Here is a 21,604-nt window from a genome sequence, read left to right on the forward strand (position 1 = left end):
AATTTCAGCTGTCTAGCTATCACAGATCACGAGATACAGCCTGGTGACAGACGGACGGACGGACGGACGGACAGCGGAGTCTTAGTAATAGGTCCCGTTTTATCCTTTGGGTACGGAACCCTAAAAATCATGAACACGAAACAAAAATAATTGAAAATAATAAATTCTACGAAAGAAAATGGAGGGAAACCTTAACTTTGTTATGTATGAAGCCTAATATTACTGATACGAATTATTTATACTGTATCTGTTAGGAATGTTAGTTCTTACCGACCCGGCCATGACATTGCGTGACCGGCGTCGGCGGCGTCGGCAACCATAGGTGGGAACGAAATGTTCGATCGCTGTGTCTCGCTCCAACCTACTGTTGCAGCTGCCGCCGTCGCCGGTTGTGCAATGTCGTGGCCGGGCCAGTAATGTTAGATTACTCTCATAAATTAGTTATTGTATAGTGTGTGTGCGTGTTATAATAATGAATGTTTTCATATATAACATAAATACAAAGTCAACCCGTCTGTATAACTTGTGTACATAGACAATAATGTCATTTTAGGTATTTTAAAATTAGTTACAGGTTCATTTTTATGTGCAATAGGTATCGGAGAATAAAGGAATTGAATGCTATTTTTAGTTATGTAATTATTTTTGGAAATAAATCTCAAAGTTTGTAAGAAAATAGTCCTCTATAGTTCGTTTTTTTAGCATTAGAAAGAACTTGAAAGAAGGTAAGCGATCTTGACATCTCTTTTAATTGAAATACGCTTTTTAAAAATCAGTAACTATTACTTATGAAAGCAAAAGAATATAAATGATCGTATTAGATTCATAATTGTTACATATTTGCCGTAACTTATTTTTAAAATGTGTTTTTCAATTAAAAGACACATCAAGATTGTTTACCTTATTTCTAATGCTAAAAAACGAACTATAGGCATCTAGATCATACGTATATGTTCATATTTTTTTCTGCCGTGGAAGCTATCTGGTAAAAAGGTCGCCATGCTCATCTTGGCGGAGTCGCACAGTAACAGTCTAACGTGTAATAATTTCGCTTTGTCAAGAACATAAATTTTAACTTTTTACCTTACAAACAAACAGGGGCCCATTTCTCGAACAATATTAGTCTAATATTATTAGCGTTGTCATGACAACCCATACGAATTGACAGTTCGTGAACTAATATTAGTCTAATATCCCTCGAGAAATGGACCCCAGGAATATCCAGTTATTTATACAATATAAATACTTATATAATTTGTTAATAATACTGAATAAATGTAACTCGTTGATTTACTTACATTAGTGCAATTTATTTTTATGCCAGAGCTTATCATAATTCCGTATTCGATTCAGACAAAGGAATTGTATTTATATCTCTAACATTTATTTTCTAGGAGTCTACATCGCAAGCAATATCGCAACTATATGTAATATGTATAGTCGCCATCAGATATACCGAAACGGCCAAGGTGCTCAAAACTAAACATGAAAAACCTCTTGATGATAAAAGCTGGGTCATTCATTATAAATTAATTTCATTCATTCATTATACCTTCTACAGAATTTTCATTCCCCTGGCCATAACTATTTGCAATAGGGTATTATACTGTATTTAAAATAAATTATTTTACACCATGCATGAAATAAAGCACCAGATAATTATTAGAAAAACACAGATAGGAATTATTTTTAAACACAAGTTCTATTTAATAAATCGGATGGAAATATAAAAAGTAGGTGAGTTGACCGTGACGTCACGATGTAATGTTTCATATAAATTCCATATTAGCAAATCGTTTTGACAGTTCTAAAAAAGTAACTGATTTGACTAGTAGGAAAATACCCTATTCCCAGGAGATGCCGCTTTATTAGCATCTCATTTTTGGGTAACTGTATAACCCGTGCCAAGTTCCATCTACAACCACAACTGCTGAACGGAATCTCCTGGGAAATAGGGTATTTTCCTACTAGTCAAATCAGTTACTCTTTTAGAACTGTCAAAACGATTTGCTAATATGGAATTTAAGTATATGAAACATTACTATTACCATACTATTTCTATCCGATTTATTAAATAGAACTTGTGTTTAAAAATAACTCCTATCTGTGTTTTTCTAATAATTATCTGGTGCATGGTGGTGGTGTTTCATGCATGGTGTAAAATAATTTATTTTAAATACAAAATAATACCCTATTGCAAATAGGTATCGCCAGGGGAATGAGATTGCTGTAGAATGACCCATATTTGTCGTTATTTGTGAATACATTGGCCGCTTCGATATATCTTATGGCGATTTTATATTTGCAAGTTTCGAAGCTCTATGTGTATATACTATCCATTAAAAAAAACTACTTTTAGATAGAATCTAACCCTGAATAAAGATTGTATTTTGTAGTGGTGTTTCCATTTTGTTTTATAACTTTTAGGTATTTACTATACATGAACTCTGACATAAATCGGGATAAGGAAATTTTGTACTAGCCACGTAAATATGTTGTATGACACAATGTGATTCTCTGTGATAATATAATTGATATTTATTAATTGGAGTATTATTTATTAATTCCCCCACCCCTTACAAATTTCTGACTACAATTAAAAGTTTATTAGTAAGATTACGAGTATCTGAGAAATCCTATCACTAATAAATATCATATGATATCAAATAAATGATTTATCTATCTATCATATGAGATTATGCGCGTTGGAGCGTCTGCCATCTTGTGGTCTGAATCGGAGACATATGTGCACATGTATGTACATTGCCAAAACAAGTGCTACCGTTCTCGTCGGTACGTTTCCTTGTGCATAGTAGGTTCTGACATCATGTGGGCTACATCAGAAGCATAAACGACACATTTACTCCTCGCGCCATAAATCTGACGGCTCCTATGCTGCCCCCTATAGTTTATGCACGGGGCCTGTTTGTAAGGTAGTTCACCGTACGCCCGTTAAAGACTCAAAAGTGATAGCGGGAAAGAGATATTTTGACCGCGAAATAATTTGGCATGGATACGTAATCATTTGATAGCATACGCAGTGCAAGTGTTTATACGCCATAATTTCATAGAAGTTTGACGTTTAGAATAACACCTGCGAGGTGTGGGCTATCAAATCGTTGCAGACTTTTCTTACTGAAACATGCTTCTAACTAATTTTTTATTCCAAAAAGTATCAATGTAGGTAGGTATGAAGGGGTAAATTATTCGAGCCTAATTTATTTTAATTTAGGAGCTTTTTAGTGACGTATATTATGGTTCGCTAAATTATATATTTCCTTTTTATGCCATCATCATTATCGTCAAGTGGATTTTGACAAGAAAATTAACCATCGGTTTTTACCCGATTTTGTCAAATTCCGCGCGGAACACTAACTGCATATCACCATGGCAACGTTACTAGCAAATTTGGTTTTAAAATGTTCGGTAGGTGGCGCTCTATTTCAAGTATGTGCGGCCTGTGCGCCGATCATAAAAGTTCAAAGAAAGAACTGAATCAACCACACTTCCGTGCTGGAAGTTCTTTAAACTGTTTTTTTTTCGGAAGCACATTCATGATACGAAATTATTATATTTATTTTTCCATTATAACTACTACTAATAATTACAATAGTTCCTAACCTCCTAATTTTATATTTCAAAATCATTTAATAAAAGTCTGTAATTTTATTCTTTGTGAAGAATTGTGTTGAGAGTCACAGGTTTTCTAGGCTATTATTATAGTACGCGTGAAATTTTCAAATCCGAATCTAAATTGTAGGTGCCAGCGAGCAATGGAGCGCAGCATTCTAGGACGGACGTCTCACTAGGAAGGATCCCAACTGAAACTGAAACACGTTACTAGACTGCGCTCAAAAACACGCATTGCTGATCTGTAGGGAAGAAAACCGCCAGGCTAAAGTGGGACTGGATTGGTCACGTCTGCCACAGGCATCCGGATGCCATGATGATGATGATAGGTGAGCTAGTATAGCCACCAAGTGGATGCCGCAAAATAAGCGCGGACGTGGTAGGCCCAGACAGAGATGGCGTTACGATTTAAACACCTTCATCAAGCGCACAACGACTCAGCTGCCGTCATAGTCTAAAAGGCAGTTTTTCGATATTTTGCCAAAATTGACTTTTTGTGATATTCGTAATGTAGAGATCGAGATGCATCGACCACTTTGGCCCGTTTTCCGATAAGTGGCTTAGTTTTCGAGAAAAATATCGTCAAAAGACCGTATTTGCACTAATGTTCTAAGCGTTCCTAGTCTAAAAAGCGACTATTTGACAAAGCCAGGCTAAAACAACGTGCAGCTATACGTTTTTTTACGCTCTGGTTTGCGTAAAATCTTATCCACCATGTCTAGCCTAAAATAACGTATAAGCCAAAAACTAGGCTAAAAATACGTAAAAAACGCTATACGCGCTTTAAGATTAGGATCTTTAGCAAAATTTTAAATCTGATACTAGTCTAATAAATCGTATAGTATTTTTTTTTGTTTAAATGTCTCATACGTCATTTAAGCCTAGTATCACTTAACTTTTTTACGTCACCATAATAGTCTTTAGAACCGTATAAATGTTATACGTTCTTCTTATTTTGTATGGACGTCGTATTAAACGCAAACAAACTTTTATAAAGGTTGAAAGTGCGTCTAACTAGTCTATAACGCAGTATATGCTCCAACCTTCGTCATGCTCCCCGCGCGCCGAAAGACACCCTTATGCTAAGTAAAAGCCGTCAGCCGCAAGCGCAGGCTTGTGGCTGCCGGTATGCGAGCGGAGGTGGCATTTTGCGCGCGAAATATTGACCGAACGCCAAAGTAAGAAAAATACTTTATTATTGCATTACCATCATATGTTATCAATAATATGTAGTGTTTACAATTAGTACCTTCGAGTATTATCATTTTTATAAAGGTATATACTTTAAAATTGCCTCGCAAATACTTACGCTCGACAGCAAATACGTCTTTCTAGCGTAGTTTGTGATGGTGAAATTGTTCATACGTACTTTTCTACAGCAAACGTTGTTTAAGTTTTATTTTTTCATTCGACGGTTTGACTGCTTTTATTTAAATAAAATCAAATTTATATTAGAGCTAATTGTATCGGGTTTAATTCCCTATAAGCCAAGTAGGTATTTGACATTACGAAGAGTTTAAATCTTAATGAAAAATGTTTTAAAGGGAAATTTAATGAGAATTCTTATGGACAGAATAACATTTTCCGCCTAAGTATTTAGATAACCAGGACAAAGGACCATGGGCATCTTTGTATGGAACCTGGGTCCATCCAGAAACCAACTGAGAGTTATATATATATATATATATATATATTAGGCCATTAAATACCTAAGTGGGTTTTATCTAGTTCATATCGCACCATGGGCCCAAGCAATGCCTCAAGCGGAATTGAATTATTTTTATTGTAGTTTGTCAATATCTAACCACTCACTTGCTTTTGGTAGCCTAGTAAGTCACCTGACGTCACTCTTATTATCGAGGCAATAGATTTCGATAAGAAATATCGTAAATTAATTACTGCAAATTATATTACGTTTTATTTATCATAGTATTTATATATTACAGTATTATCTATTACGTTTTATAAAAAAAACAATATGTACCTTAAAATAAGTTGGTATGTTTGTGTATTAGGTAATAGTTGTATGTTAAAATAGTAAAAGCTATGAGTTTGTAATCTAATAGAAAAATAATTTTATTAAAATTTGAATCTGATTTTTAATTACAACCGCTAAACGGCGTTTTAGAATTAAATAAATGACAGAGTATGTGCAGGAATTAATACGAGTTTAATTTTATTGCTAATAAAAAAAAATATATATCATTTATTTCAGGCTTTTAGCCCATAAAACACTGAGACAAATCACACAATACACAATACAAATACTTAATTGACACAATAGCAAATAATATAAATAGGTACAGAACAATATAAAATAAAATAATGAATATAAAATGTCAACAAATAAATTATAAATTACGTAATCTAACTAGAATCTAAGGTACGTCATTTGGTCCAGTTATGGGACACTGGTGTATGCAATGACAACCAGTGTCCCATAAATGGACCGTCAAGTCTGTCGGCGACGACTGCCAGCAGGGCGCTGCCGCTGGCGCGCACACGCCGCGCTGCTGAGGTTGCTCTCTTGCGCATGGTAGCGTAAAAGCAGTCCACACGCGCCTCCGCGAACATTCCCGAGGCACTGCAACACCTCGGTAAATGCAGCAGCGCCCTCAGCGCGTTATTGTATTGAACACGGAGAGCGTTGTATGCCTTCTGTGTGTATTTAACCCACAGGCTGCTCGTGTAAAAAGTGGTACAATATGCACGAAACAGTGTAGTTTTGACGTTAAAAGAGCAACGAGCAAACCTGCGGGCTATCATATTGGCTCTGACTGATAACGCTCTCCGCTCCCGTTCAATATCTTCGTCATCTTTAAGGTCATCAGTCAACACATGGCCCAGATATTTGAACTGGTAAACACGCTTCAAGGGGACCCCACTGAGACGTACAGGAGGTACCTCGGACGGACATTTAGTCCCCGCTCTGAAAATCATTAGCTCGCTCTTCTTAGCGTTATATTTAAGGCCGTGACTACTGGCAAACTGCTCGCAGAGACTAATGAGTTCGCGGAGACCTCCAACAGATGCACTCAGCAACGCCATGTCGTCCGCGTAGCTAATATTGTTGAAGCATACTGGTGGCGCTACTGCGCCAAATTCCCTTTCGACCTATTTTAAATCAAAAACTCTACGGTGACTGACTTACTGACAACAGACTTCAATATTGAAAAATAATTGCCGCATCGAGTACGGATATCCTTGTGAAAATATAAGAATTCTGCAGTTTAATATATAAATATATCGCTCCGCCCGCTACAACATAATATTACACCGCTCTTGGATTTCGTGGACAAAGGACGACGAACGAACGGGTAAGTCACCTGCGAGTATAAATTTTGTTTAGAACCGCACACCGCAGTATCGGCTCCAGTTCCCGGATTCTCCGTATTCCTCCAAATTCTAAAGTCCACGACAATCTATCACATACCCCGTCAATGTGACAACCGACATGACGGCTGCTGAGCACCTCAATCAGATCGTTAACGTAGAGGTTGAAGAGTGTGGGCGAGCTCAGCCCCCCTTGTCTCACGCCACACTCCAACCTGTACCCCTCCGAAATACTATCCCCCCATCTGACATGATTGATCTGGTTCCCATACCAAAACTGAAATATCCGGATAAGCTCTAGAGGTAACTTAATCTTGTCGAGCTTTTCCCATAGCTTATGATAGGAAACCAGATCAAATGCCTTCGACAAGTCGAGAAAGCAGGCGTAAACGGGCGTATTTCTGTCGGTATAGTATTTGACGGCATGCTTCAAACATACAATGGCGCTTTCTGTTGAGAGTTTGGGTCTAAACCCGAACTGGTTGCCATGTAGCGTAGCATGAGTAGCTAGGTGTTTATTAAGCATGCCGTCAAACACTTTGGCGATAACGGTAGCCAATGAGATAGGCCGGTAGTTGGATTTATCTCCAATATCACCCGTCTTGTCCTTAATAATCGGCGCTACTACCGTTCTCATTAGCTCCGTTGGTAGGTATGAGTGTTTAATGCACAGATTAAACAGCATGGCCAAAAGTCAAGGCAGATGTGAGCCCGCATACTGCAAATGCTCAATGCTGAGCCCGTTGTGACCTGGAGACTTGCCTCTAGACATTGTCTTTATAGTTTTAGCAACATCTTCAGAAGTGAACTGTACTATCTGGTCTTCATTGACGAGCTCAGCACCGGGCACCCGACTATCCCTAACAAGTTCCGTGAGGGGTGATTTCATGGCAAAGTTAGATTTAAACATGTTGGCTATAGACTTGTGGTCACTTATACCTTCAATGCTCACAGGAAGGCCGGGTTTACCATTCAACCTGGCGGTATTCTTCCAGAAACCTCGAAAGTCGTGTTTGGAGTGCAGTTCAGCAAGACGGTCCATTTTAATTTGGTCACTATGATTTTGACACCATTTTAATTTCGACTTGAATACGCGCCTCGAGCCGCACACACACTAATGTAGACTACATAGCTCGCTAACGTCTTACCGTGCGATGAAACTCTCGATGATTCGATGCCTATTGATAACAAACTAAAATAACTATTAGAGATGCCACGAATTCGGTAAAACATTATGTACTATTTTGAGTTACGTGTATGCGAAAACTGATCACCTACAAAGATAAATGGTTGCTAAGATTTAAGTCAGCAGCAAGCTGGGTTCTCCATACAAACGTAGTTACGCTCTCATTTTAAAACGATTGGCTAGATTGCTCTAAAACTTTGTACACACTAAAGGATAAGGTATATCTATGCCTGTAATTAATGTGTAGCTTCAGATACCATAGTTAAAAAAATACAGCGAATATAAGTTTTTCCTCTATTTCATTAGTTTTGTTGGAATATAAACTAATTAGGTACTGGTATAGATATACCTCATGTTATTGTATGTGCAATTTATTACAATCCAACACGTTGTTTTAAAATGAGTACGAATCTCCGTTTTTATGGGAAGTAAAAATTCGGCTGAGCTTATTGCGGACTCTTTTAAGTTTCGTTGCTCATGCTCATTAGAAGTACATGTAATGTCATTAGTAGAGTCGAGTAAATCTAGCCTATGATACAAATAAAATCAGAAAGACCGTACACTTTAAAAAATTGTTACATATTATGGGCTTATTCCCACTAGTTAGGTACCTATTTGATGGTAACTAGTGGGAATAACCCAATTTATGTGTTAATTTTGTATGGTAATTAAGATTATAATCCAAAAAGTAATCGCTGGATCTCGTTTTTTTTAATAATAGACTAGGAGTATGGCGTTTTTTGTTCGTATATAAATAAACATTTAAACTACGTGACTGTTTTTTATTCCTATTTCTTCCATAAATACTAATCTATAAAACCGTATATTCGGTGTTTTTGGTGGTATACGTTTTTTTACACTAGCACGCTAGTCGAAAATCTGGACAAAATCTAAATTTTTCCTAGTATACTAACCAAAAAGGCCGAATAGCTGCTATAAGGTCTTTTAACTTAGGATTTCAAGTGCAAATTATACATTGTTACTAAGCAAAAAGGCAGCATGTGACATATATGGCGTTTTTACCTAGTTTCTACTTCGTAACTAAGTTAGTACGCCGCATAACGCATGTTTACCGCCTTCTTGACTAGTACGACGTACACATTTTTAAGCTTAATACTAATCTAAAGAGTTTTTTATAAAATTTAAAAAAACTGAGTTGTTTAGAAACATACTATAAACACCTAAAATAAGTACATATATATACCTATCACATACAAAAAGAAAAAATGGAAAAAGTTTTGCCGTTTCGTAGAAATTCAAGAAAGATGTTTGGGTTGGTTTTTGCGATTATCTCGAAACTAGCTTTTGTCGAAAAACTGCCTTTTAGACTAGGACGGCAGTCAGGGTAAAAAGCACAACAACGGCAGTTGTGGAGATCAAGGGGAGAGGCCTTTGCCCAGCAGTGGGACATTATAACGAGCATCATAAGTTAAAATTAGGATTATTTTCTAAAGATTTGCGGTGCTGCCACAGATGTCAAATCGTGCCATGCACTCACATATTTTTGAGATCTATTAGAAGGTATTTCAAAATAAAAACAAGCTGAATCAACAAATCGCATTTATCAGGGGTCGGCAAACCGCGGCTCACGAGTTGCATACCTACTTGTCTTTGAAGGTACATACAATTAAAGCACCTCAGGACGGTGTTGACCCAAATAATGAAAACTATTAGTTCTTATACCATTAAAACCAACATTTGAGTGCCAGGGCTTCCCGTGCGAAGCCGGGGCGGGACGCTAGTTAAATATATCGATGAGCTGGTTTTGCAAAATACCAAGGTACTAAACATTTATTTACCTAGTGCGTTTTTTTCCCAGAATTTTTAGTTACTTTAAGAGGTTCAAAAATGAATGTTTGAAATTTCAGAACAATAGCAGTCTTTAATAGAGTCTGGCTAGCCAAAAATTGTTGACAGATATTTCGTTGTTGTATCACCAATTGTCTATGATTTAAAAAAAAGCTTAAAGTCAGTTGTCAATTTATGTCATTCATTCAAATTGTTTGCGGTTTATAAAGGGGTTTATTTTAAATAATATTTATAATGTCTATACTGAGTGAGGTTCGCAAACTATTATTTAAGCTCGTAAATAATTACGACAATGTGCGAAGTCGACGTGTAGCGTTGTATAACGAAAAACTGCAATGTTTACAACTCCTACACAAATGTAAACAAATTAGAAGGTTGGTGCTCTATAAATATTTTGATACTTAGCATTTAGCATATTTGACATAGTACTTATGTATTATTTTTGGTGATGGATTAATATTACGCTACGAAGCGCTGGTGGCCCAGCGGTAAGAGCATGCGACTTGCAATCCGGAGGTCGCGGGTTCAAACCCCAGCTCGTACCAATCAGTTTTTCGGAACTTATGTACGAAATATCATTTGATATTTTACCAGTCGCTTTTCGGTGAAGGAAAACATCCAGTGTTAACATATGTGTTTATCGTTGACTGTACTTTACATAGTGGTAGAAATTATGTGAGCTGACTTTGAGTGCACGTCAACGTATATTTAACTTATATCCTTAGGTACCTTACGCGTGCACAGAAAATAAAAAATATTTTCTAGTATCAAAACTATAATTCCTACTACACAAAGTGTGACCAGCCCAAAATTTTTTGAATTTTCCGCCAAACATTTGGGTAAAATTTCAGTAGCCAGACTCTATTTACAACAAATAATATATTTTTTTGCCAAGGGTACGATGATGCCCTCTTTGTTATTTTTTTTTGGGAATAATTGTTTTAAGCTCATCGCGGCGCAGTGCTCTGTTTCATTCAGCGGACGAATCCAAGCCAAGCGGAGCAGCTGTTTATCGCGTCGTCGCCATTGTTGTTTGCTCTCTCGTTCTCGCGTTCCCTTCCAGTCTCGCTCGATTCTCGTGGCGCGTGGACGTTTGCGTAGCGCCAGGAAATATATCACGGTTTCCTTCTTTGTCCAGAAATTGTGATCTGGAAACGAAGGAGCAAGCTCGTGCTTGCGTACACGTTTGAAAACTTACCGTTGCGTGTGTGAAATAACTGGTGAAATCTGCTGGTGTATCCCGTCGTGTGTGTGCGTTCAGTGATTCCCGCATAGTCGTTCGAGCATGAATAATAAAGAAGCAGCCGGTGATCTCGTCGCGTGGATCTCGGGTGCGAGCTGGTGACAGGAGCGGAGTGCGGGTGTCGTGAGGTCCCTGTGATGAGTCTGCGGTGACGGCTCGCCGCGGAGCGGTTGGATGGCGGCAGTGACCGGCCCCGCGCGGCACTCTCGCGTGTCAATGAGTGTGTCAATGTCGCTGATGCAGGGCGGAACGCCGACCGCGTCGCAGGGCGCCATCCTGGCGGCGGCGGCGCCCTACTACCAGACGCCGGCCATCCCCTCGGATGTTCAGCCCGACCGGCCGATCGGGTACGGCGCCTTCGGTGTCGTATGGTGAGTCACGTCACATCCTACCTTCTTATCTAAATCCTAGAGTCTACTTTGTTAATTCCCGTAACCGAAATGCGCGAGTTCCCTCTGTCAAACGTGTTAATTTGATTTGCTCTTGAAAAGTTTCGCGTGGTATTTTTTTAGGTCTCCGTTTGTTTTTTTATTAAATTTCGTCAAAGAGAGGCACGCGGGGCTTGTTAATATTTGAATAGGGCACAGTTTAGGAACTTTTGATGAGTGCTATTGTCTGAAAAGTATCATCAGTACCCACTTAACCGTATAAACTTATATTAGTTACCTTATTTTTTTATTAGTGCTATAATAAAAGTACTGTGGTTGTGTATACCTATGCAAGGATGAATTAGAATTTTTGGAGATAGGTACATACTTACATACCTACTCTAATTATATACATAGCAGGTTTATATTGTATTTTCCTTCAAAAAGTAGGCTAGTTACCAACACTGTTGCTTTCCGTTATTTGTTAATTAATAGGGAATAAACTTGTCCTATTTTTAAGATATACCTACAAACATATAAGCACAACTAGATAATTCATATTATTGCAGTTGGTCCTTTTTCTACATTTTGTGAGAAAATCAAACAATAATAATTATTTAGTATTGTACAGGATGGACAAAAAACTTTTGCAGTTTTGAAACATTGACAAAAATAAAACTATACAAGATATTATTAATTTCAGTTATCCTTTCTGACAACAATTTGATGTTATTTTTTTTTTGATGCCGAGGGATGAAAGTCATGTGGAGGGAAGTAACGGGAGAGGAAAACCAAGGAAAAGGTGGATGGACTGTGTGAGAGATGATATGAAACGAACGAACACAAGTGAATGATGAGATGACGGGCAAGAGAGAGGTATGGAAGAAAAAGACATGCTGCGCCGACCCCAAATAAATGGGATAAGGGCAAGCGAATGATGATTGTAAGTGTATGCATTGGCAGAAGATTTATCATTCACGTCATTAGAATAGAAAATTAAATACCTAATTGAAATTTGTGTCAAGATAAAATTCTAACATATGTTACATGTAAATACTATTTTTTGTGTATAGATAATGTAGTGCAATTAATTTCAGCTTGTTCAAACTGCTTCATTTCTTTAAGCACATTGTCACACTGTATATTGGTATAGGTATGAAAGAATGTTCTTTGGACACATATTTTTATTTTATAACACTGATAAAGACCCACAGAATTAAGTGCAACTTAACTGTACTGTGACTTCTTTTCAATGTCTACAAAAATGCATCTCCTGGCCTACTATATTCAATACCCTAGTGCAGCCATTCTCTAAGTGTATTCCGCGGAACCCTAGGGTTCCGCGACACCCCTGCAGGGGTTCCGCAAGAATTTAGAACACTATGCTTTAGTTGCCTCGAAAAATTTTACTATGCAAAAACACACTTCTAAAAACTATTGTTTTATTGTAGGGTTCCATCAACTATTTTGCTTTCCAAAAGGGTTCCGTCAAAAATAAAGATTGAGAACAGCTGCCCTAGTGCATCTAATGGCGACCGTAACCAGGGCATCAGAAGGCCCCAACAACAGACAAGCAGCCCATTATAATATACCATTGACACAGTTAACTGACGATTTGTATACTTTTTTGCAACGACATAAGATCTACTATTGGGCATTGTTGTTATAGTCGCTCACGGGACCAGCACTCATTGTCGCGCTCACAATAACCCGATGAAAGCGCATACACATTTCAACTCGATTAGTAAATTACCTATTGTTGAAATTAACACTGATCGTTCGTTGACAAGCTTGCAAGTGTCCACCTAGCCACCTTTTAAGATTTGGGGGCAGGTGGAAGTCGGTAGGGGACAAATCAGTCGAATATGGAGAATGGGGTAACACATAACAATCTGAAAGTGCAAAATCTTGATTTTGGCCATTACGACTTTAGCCGTGTCACAGAATAAATAATAGTACTGCAGTACAGAAAGGAAACTTCCTACAAAACCGAAGTTGACAGCGGTTCAGGGTCGAATCATGCTGTCCCTTTCTAATATATAGCACTATCCCTTTCGGCTATTTAGGGTTGTCAAAATTCAAGCCATTATCTTATCTGTGGTCGTGCACGCAAAGGGACGTCAAGTTGTGTCAACCCTAATAATTACTCGGAGCAATGCTGAGCCGAGCGGAGGTGAATTTGGCCGAAGTCAGGAGTTTCGCTCCTCTGGCCGTGTGAATAGGGGCAACACAATAACCCGATGAAAGCGCATACACATTCGTAAATTATTCCTATTCACAATGTTGAAATTATTAGAGCTGATCGAACGTTGACAAGGTTGCAAATAACGTACTTAGGTTGCAAGTACGTGCGCCAAATCCACTGGGAAACAAAACACAAAGGATGTATGGAGTTCTATAGGCCTTAATGCATTTGTCTTTTGGAAGCAGAAACGAGCACGGTCAGTGGTCATTGTCTTTTCGTCCGCTTTGTTAACCGGACGAATATTTTATAGGTAGGTACAGTCAGCAGCGTACCAGAATAAAGCTTAAGACGAAACAGGAGCTGAGTTTTAAATATTTTAGGTAAATATACCCGTCTCGCTAACGGAAGCGGCACCTAAAAGTAGTGCGATAAGGACAAGGCGAAAAATCCTGCGTAAAAATCTCAAAAATCGAGGTTTCGTACTCCTCTGTTTCCTCCTCCAGAATTTAACCAATCGTAACCAAATTTGGAAATCTAAATGATTATGAAATTATCTGTGTCGGACCGTTTTGCTTTTTTGGCTAAATGATATCAGTTTTGAATGCCACGCCTCTCATTGCGGCATAGTCAATTAGGCCATTTTGGCCATTTTTGTAGGGCCCTAGCGCCTTAAAAAACAAAAATATCAAAAAAAGCAAAACGGTCCGACACAGATATTGACAATATTAATCTGTGTTGAAAAAATCATTGCTCTAGCTTCAAAAACCACGGAGGAAAACGAGGAGTACGTTTGTATGGAGAAATGACCACTCCTGTTGGCTCTTAACGAAAAAAGATGTGAACGAAGAAATATAGAACAATTAAACGGTTAGACATCGGTAACACGCTAATTCTGGCGTCAGTTCAGTCCATCAGTCCATTCGAGTTTTGACTGATGCCAGAATGATGGAAGTTGGACACGGTTACACGATCAGACTGACAACAGACTGATAAAATTATGACACAGTCGCCGTTTGGACACAGAACGCAACACAGTCATTTAGTCTTGTCTAATATGGTGACTGACGCGAGAATGACACGATTATCCTATCAGTTTTCTGTCATTCAAAATGGACTGACGAATATTATCTAAAAATTTAAATTTTCATCAGTCTAGTCCATCAGTCCGCGTGTTACACGATAATTCTCCCGTCAGTCTGACCAGACTGATGGACTGAACTGACGCCAGAATTAGTGTGTAACCGATGTCTTACATATTAGATACTTTTGAACGCCGACTGTCGAGATATAATGTATCTTTGGAAAAGTATTCGAGGGTTGCAGATACTTCTGGCGCGTTGTTTCATACGCTACTATTTATGTTGACTGTATGTAGGTAAGGTACATTATAGTCAACTATATATGTACCTTTGAATCCCAACCCAATTCATCTCCCTTACAAAAAGATCTGCCTTAACCCGTGGAGCGCCCTAAACAGACACGTGTGCTGGTAACTAGTATAGGAGTTCCATACTACGGTAATTCTGGGGCGCTCCAGGGGTTAATTATTCGTTTAGCTCTTTGTAATACAATATCTATTCTATGCCTTATTATATCATCAATAATAATATGCCCTTGAATAGTTTGAATACCTATTCCCATTATAAGACAACACAGAGAATTCACACCAGATGCGTAAGCATACCGGTAAGACCCACCGCACTGGATAAAAAACGTGAAATCGATATGCTATCTATGGATTAAGTACCTACTTAACATTCTTAGTGAAGTTGGGTTCTAGGAAGTACTTACAATCCTAGAAGTACATACGACACTAAATTATGTCGTGTCCTTAATAATACAATATGCCTAATAAGGAATAATCCTGTGCTTAATGAACCCCAAATCGACCCAGCTCTGCAAACATGGTGAAACCCTGCACTCAGGACTGCTGCACTTGATAATAATGATGATGATGTTTTGAACTTTCAGGTTGTTTGCTTTTTAGATTATGTAGAAATTACCTACAACAGCCAATTACATATATCAATCTCGTCTTCATGACGGAATTGTGGGCATTGTTAGCCCGTTGGCCGTCCGCTGTACAAGTTTACAACGTCTGAACACGAGTCGCTCGTTAAGACGTAGGAAAAATCGTGGTCGCGTTTTAACATCTCTTTTATTTCGCTGGGAACAAGCGATCTCGTTTATGGCTAAAATGAATGCTTTTCGGTAGAGCGTTGGCGTCACTATCGGTGAGCAAAACCGTGGTTTAATATTTTTTGCTCGCTGTTTCTCCACTTCGCATTCCAGGACATAAAAGAGCATTACGATCCATCATCAAGATCTAGTTAATTGATCTTCCAAAAATACTAGTTTCGAAAACTCCACGATAACGTAAAAGTTATCGACACGTGTCCAAAACTTACTTTCGTCGCGATAAAAACGTGCACTACGCTTGTAATCTGCAATTGCCTTTGTAAACACGCGGTGTTTGCATCGGGCGTTGACGTGTATTTGATCTAGCGTGAACGACATAAGAGCGGTTTTCAATATTCATGTTTCCCGCAATCGAGTGCACATTGCGCGTACCTAGCGACCGCGGCCGCCTTCAATAGACTCTCCACTTTATTCCTTCACGTTAAGTTTCTATTTTATACGCCACTACTTCTGTTATCAAGATTAATGCAACGCCTGCGTGGTCACGGCCCATTCGATATTGGACTTTACTGCGTCGCGTTAGAGTTTATCGCATATAGCGAGAAGTAGTTTGTAGCTGAAGCAGTGCAGCGGGGGTTGTTAGGTGGGTATGGGTGGGTGCTTTGTGTTGAGTCGTCGTGCGTAGGTAGGGCTCCGATGGCGCTTGGCGCGTCGATTGTGTGTGAACGACCGCGACGAGGGGAGGCGCGCCTGATTATACCGAGCGATCGGCCGAGGGCCCTAAACCAGACCCGGAGACCGCGCTCCCGTCCGTTGAATGTAAATTAGGGCTTCTTTTAACATTAACATTTTAGTTATACCTATTCTCTTGTAGTTAATTTATTCGAACACGGCTTTGCATTTGTGTGTCTCGACAAAAAGAATGGAGGATCGTTTGGGTCGTGCACAATATGGTTGCTCCCTCGTGTTAATCTTCGCTTGTGATGACTAGGTTTCGTTATTTCTTGCCAGTGACCGCCACTGCAGTCGTGTTATGCTGTTACGCAGTCAAGGCCTTAAAGAAACACCAAGGCGTCTAGCTAGCTTGATCGTGAGGTGCTTAATCTACCTACATTTCATTATACAGTACTACTGCTTGGATAAATAAAAGGTGCACTATAGTAGTACGATTACTATACATATCATTCTAAAATTCGATCTTTATTCTGAAATACCTCACAAAATCTATAAAAAACATGAATTACTCAGGGTCTGCCGGCATTTGGGAATCGATCATCCCGCCTGCGTAGGTGTTATTGATTGAACTAAAGCAGCTAATGCTCCCGGCGCGAACAAAACCTATAGCTGCTTTGAATGTACAAAAAGGTCAGGACGGGTTTTAAAATGTCGCTTTTGAGGGCAGCCGTGCGTAACCAAACGAAGATCGGTGACGTTCTAGCTTATCCATCAGATCGATTATCCAAGGCTTATGTGAATGAAATTAACTACATGCCTAAGTAGTGATTCAATACAAAAAGGCGCCGCTTTTGCAGAATTTTGACGTAAACGTCGATATTTTCTGTCATTATCAATATTATCATTATTTGTTTATTGATTTGAAGTTGGTGTGACTGCTTTTAGTCTGTTTTTTTAATATTGTTAAATATTTGATATGAAAACGTATACATTAAATAAAAATAAATCTAGCATCCTTGATTTACGCCAAAATGATTTCAAACTTGATGACATAGCATAACTTTTTTTTTTCAAAATTTTAGAGCCACACGCCTTAAGTCAACATTTTGCATCAAAAATTTGATTGATCCTTAAATCAATCCGCTAGTCATAAGGACCAACTCTGCAAAAGTTCATGATGATCATTTCCTTAAATCGCATTTTTTTGGCGTGTAAAAACGCCACTCAGAAATCAACTTTTACGCTATGAATAAATCAGTGACCTGTGTTAATTTTATGGTGGTGGTTCAGAAGATCTAGATCTATATTTGAACCACGAAGCGGAACGTCATCGCGATAGTTATAATAGTTGCTAGAAAGGGTGTAAAAGAGGACAAAATATATAAAAAAAGATGCTATAGTGTAGTAATAATGGAAATTGTAACAGTGTAGAGAAGTTGACCTCATCATACGTCTCAGAATAGGGCTCCGTCTGTTAGTTATGTTTTGCCCAAATCCCATAACTAATAATACCTTCTTGCCAACTTTAAACTTGCAGAAACTGGACTCCGACAAAACTTTCCAGTTACAAATAGCCGGTCGCCCACAACCGCCCGATCAATCAGCCTTCGCGGTAATTAATTTATTTAGTAGATACCTAGTGTTCAGGCGGCATTTACATTTAAAAAATATGTTCTTGATCGCATGTGATATTACTCTCAGTATATAAGCTCAATAAATACCTGCGAGATGCAATATCTAATCGATAACCGATTTTAAAAATCTGAACGCGGCTCCGGGACTTTTGTTTTATCCGGGCACCGCGCGCACGAGATGATGGGGCCCTAATGAGATTAGCGAGCGAGGATTTTATTATGGAGCTCGCTAATGTAGTGCAAATGCAGAGTAACTGACGTCCGAAAGCGACGTTGCCTGTATAATATGTTCCAATTGTCTAAGTTCATTTCGTTAGTAAATGAATACATACTAGCAGGACGGGCGGCCGGTTTGATCCGGGCCCTCACGAGATGACGGGGCGTGATGAGATTAACAAGGGTTTTTATAATGGATCACGCATTTTGTTTTATATAGTCATGCATATTGGTGCCTGGTCCTCACCCTTTTGAAAGCGACGTTGCCTGCTAATTTGTCAAAGTGTCCTAAATTATAGCTTTTAGATTTTTAATACTTGCCGGGAAACATTTGATTGATTAGTGCGCGCGAACGTGTAATAATGATGAGATTAACGAAGAGAAAAGTGCTATTCAGAATTTTATTATTGAGTATGCCTCGATAAGCCGAAATCCTCGTTACCCTAAAAAACCTCTCAAGTCGAAACTCCATAAGAGTCGTTAACACGGATTTTCAGCGCTTCCTTTAAGATTTGTGTTTGGAGGTATAAAAAAAAGATATACATATCTTACTTAGGCCTTTTAAATATAGGCCTGTTCATCGGATGAAACTACAAGCTTAGGTAGCAAACGGGCCATCCAAACGTGTCATGGTTAAGGAAGGGACCGAATGTTGCTTTTTTTTGCTTTACGATAAGGCGGCCGTCCGTTTAAAAATAAATAGACAGTAATCGGATGCTATAGACACATTTTCAAGGCAGCGAGGAATCTAATGGCTTATAGCGTTGAATTTCTGGAACCATTGGCCGCTGACAAAAAGGCTTTTGCCAGCATGATAAGGCCCTCATGAAGTTTTATTGACAATTTAGTCAGATTAGCAGAACCGTCAACTACATCACAGCAGTGTAAGGGCCAGTTGCAACAACCCTAATCAACGGACTGATAAACTAAAATAAAAGTATAACTTTGCTTGCGTATTTTTTGCATTAATGTTTACATTTACACCCTCCCTCTGCGAGAATACTACAAACGACCACCACAAGTATATACCATCACACTCCGATTGTTACGCCATTTAGGCTCCTAGCTAAATTGGTTGTTCCATACTTACGCTATGGAATGTCCAATTTAGCCAGAAATGGCGTAACAAACACGGAGCGTGTACAAAATTTGACACGTGTTCCGCTTCTCTACGAGGCATCGTCAGGTGATACTGGAGATGTTGACGGACTGCGTCTGGCAACGGAATCAAGCACCAAACCTTATACTCCGCAAAGAACTATTAAACTAGTCTTCTTCTTCTTCCTGGCCATTATTATTCCCATCTCTAGTTGGGGTCGGCCCTCCTTATACCATTACGCCACTTTATGCGGTCTGCTGTCATACTTTTATCTATGCCTGCTGCTTCCATGTCTCTTTTAACGGTGCTGCTCCAAGTTGTCAGGGGTCGTCCTCGGCCTCGGCTACCCTCCCTTATGTTCAGTACAGCTCTCGTCATTTGGCTTTCATCACGTCTCATGACGTGGCCATAACTATTAAACTACTCATACAAAATTAAGCGAACTGATCCTACGAAGGCACTCGTTGCCTTTCTACTCATGGAAACCCTTTGCCCAGTAGTAAATAGGTATAGAACAAAACAGGACTTCGTAATTTGTCGCAAGTGAGATGTGGGCTATTTCGGCGGTAATTTAGTTCCGTATTGAGAAAGGCACTATAGGCTGGAACATACCTACCGTTTAATCCTACACAAGAGCCGTTAAGACGATAGGTCTATTGACAAGATTAAAGGACTCGGAGACCTGCAAGATGAACAAGCTAAGTATGTCCGAGTTAACTATAAAAATCACCCGTTAATATGTAAGAACTATTTGGTATAATGTTCTGTTTTTATTTCTAACATTACACATACTGAAGCATATGAGACATGATTCAACATTATTACTTGAATCAAGCGTAGTTTTTTGGACGATTTAAAATTTAAGAAAACGGTTTCCTATAGATTTTTTAAGAACATATTTGCTTCTATAAGTTGCTCTGATAATTAGACTAATATGATGTTTGTAGACGATTTATAAGTGCTTGCTGCTAGGCCTACCTGAATAAGTAATAGTTAGACTTGACTTGATCTTAAACCTCCCCTGTAGAAGATTTTCTCTTTACAGTTAGGTACATGTTATACTGATTTAAAAAAACGCAAATAGGTATTTCGTTGCTATTTGAAAATGTTTCGTTGCTTTAGCATAGTATACGCGCGATAGAGAAGCAGATAACGAAATTTCGTTTTTCGATATTCACGGTAATGCCTCTGGTTTCAATGATTGTTCATTCTTGTAAATATATAATTTTATTATAGACCTAATTTTATTAATCTTAATATTTTTTATTTTTAAATATACATATAATGTAATTTTTGACGATCATGATGAGAAGATAAACATAATTTTGACGAATGTAGCAAATTTATAGTGTAATTTTCATCTTGAAATAAAGAAATCTAATCGAAATCTAATCTATAAATTCTCTTAACCGTATACATCAGCAAATCAGTGGACAATAACAATGAAACAGGACTTCATTGTATTTACTAAATAATAGACTGTATTTTACTAAATAATAGACGGATTTGTTGCCTATTCACCGACTATAAGGTACGAATCTAAGGGGCGGCCATTCCCCTTACCTGTTTGCTAACTGTACTGTCACAGGTAGAATTCATCTCTACCTGCGAAGCTTTGGGTTTCCGCGTAAGCAATTTCGTTTATATCGTAATTCTGATATTTCGTTTGTTATCAAAAAGATACCTCACTGTCCGTTTTACTAATAAACAATGCTTGCGTTTTTAGTAGCCTAGAAGCTCAGTTTAGCTTACATCGTAGGTAATTTAAATTGCATGTAACGAGAAAGAATAACAATACGAATGTAGGTACACTGACGTCAGAATGATATCTAAATGATGTCATTTAATTATCGTGCATTTCGGTCGTACTTGTCCGTACGTGTATCATCGCGAGCGAGACGCACGACAGCTAAATGACATATACATATCATTTAAATACGTTCGAACTGGCCTGTTATACCGGCTCGATTTTATCTTAAGCGCGCACTTTGTCATAACTTTATACCTAGCTAGCTAGCTAGTTCCGTAGATCTTATTAAATAGAGTTTCCGAATGAATACTGTCATTTTTACAAGCTTTTATTTAAC

At 38.4% G+C, this 21,604-nt stretch overlaps 2 protein-coding genes across 2 annotated transcripts in view; one reads left to right on the forward strand and one right to left on the reverse strand.

The window, feature by feature from the left end:
- Window positions 1-6,018: 6,018 nt before the first annotated feature.
- Window positions 6,019-6,678, reverse strand: LOC134793096 (uncharacterized). The gene has a single exon (XM_063764621.1). The coding sequence runs from the start codon at window positions 6,676-6,678 to the stop codon at window positions 6,019-6,021; it is 660 nt and encodes a 219-aa protein (XP_063620691.1).
- A 4,254-nt stretch (window positions 6,679-10,932) lies between these two features.
- The window catches only part of LOC134792968 (serine/threonine-protein kinase NLK), a 132,985-nt gene continuing 122,313 nt past the window's right edge, over window positions 10,933-21,604 (forward strand). Inside the window, 1 exon segment of the mRNA XM_063764458.1 lies at window positions 10,933-11,572. Within this exon segment, the coding sequence (XP_063620528.1) occupies window positions 11,376-11,572 (197 nt within the window). The 5' untranslated portion in view covers window positions 10,933-11,375.

This window comes from Cydia splendana, chromosome 8 (assembly GCF_910591565.1).
Source record: "Cydia splendana chromosome 8, ilCydSple1.2, whole genome shotgun sequence".
Taxonomy (NCBI): domain Eukaryota; kingdom Metazoa; phylum Arthropoda; class Insecta; order Lepidoptera; family Tortricidae; genus Cydia; species Cydia splendana.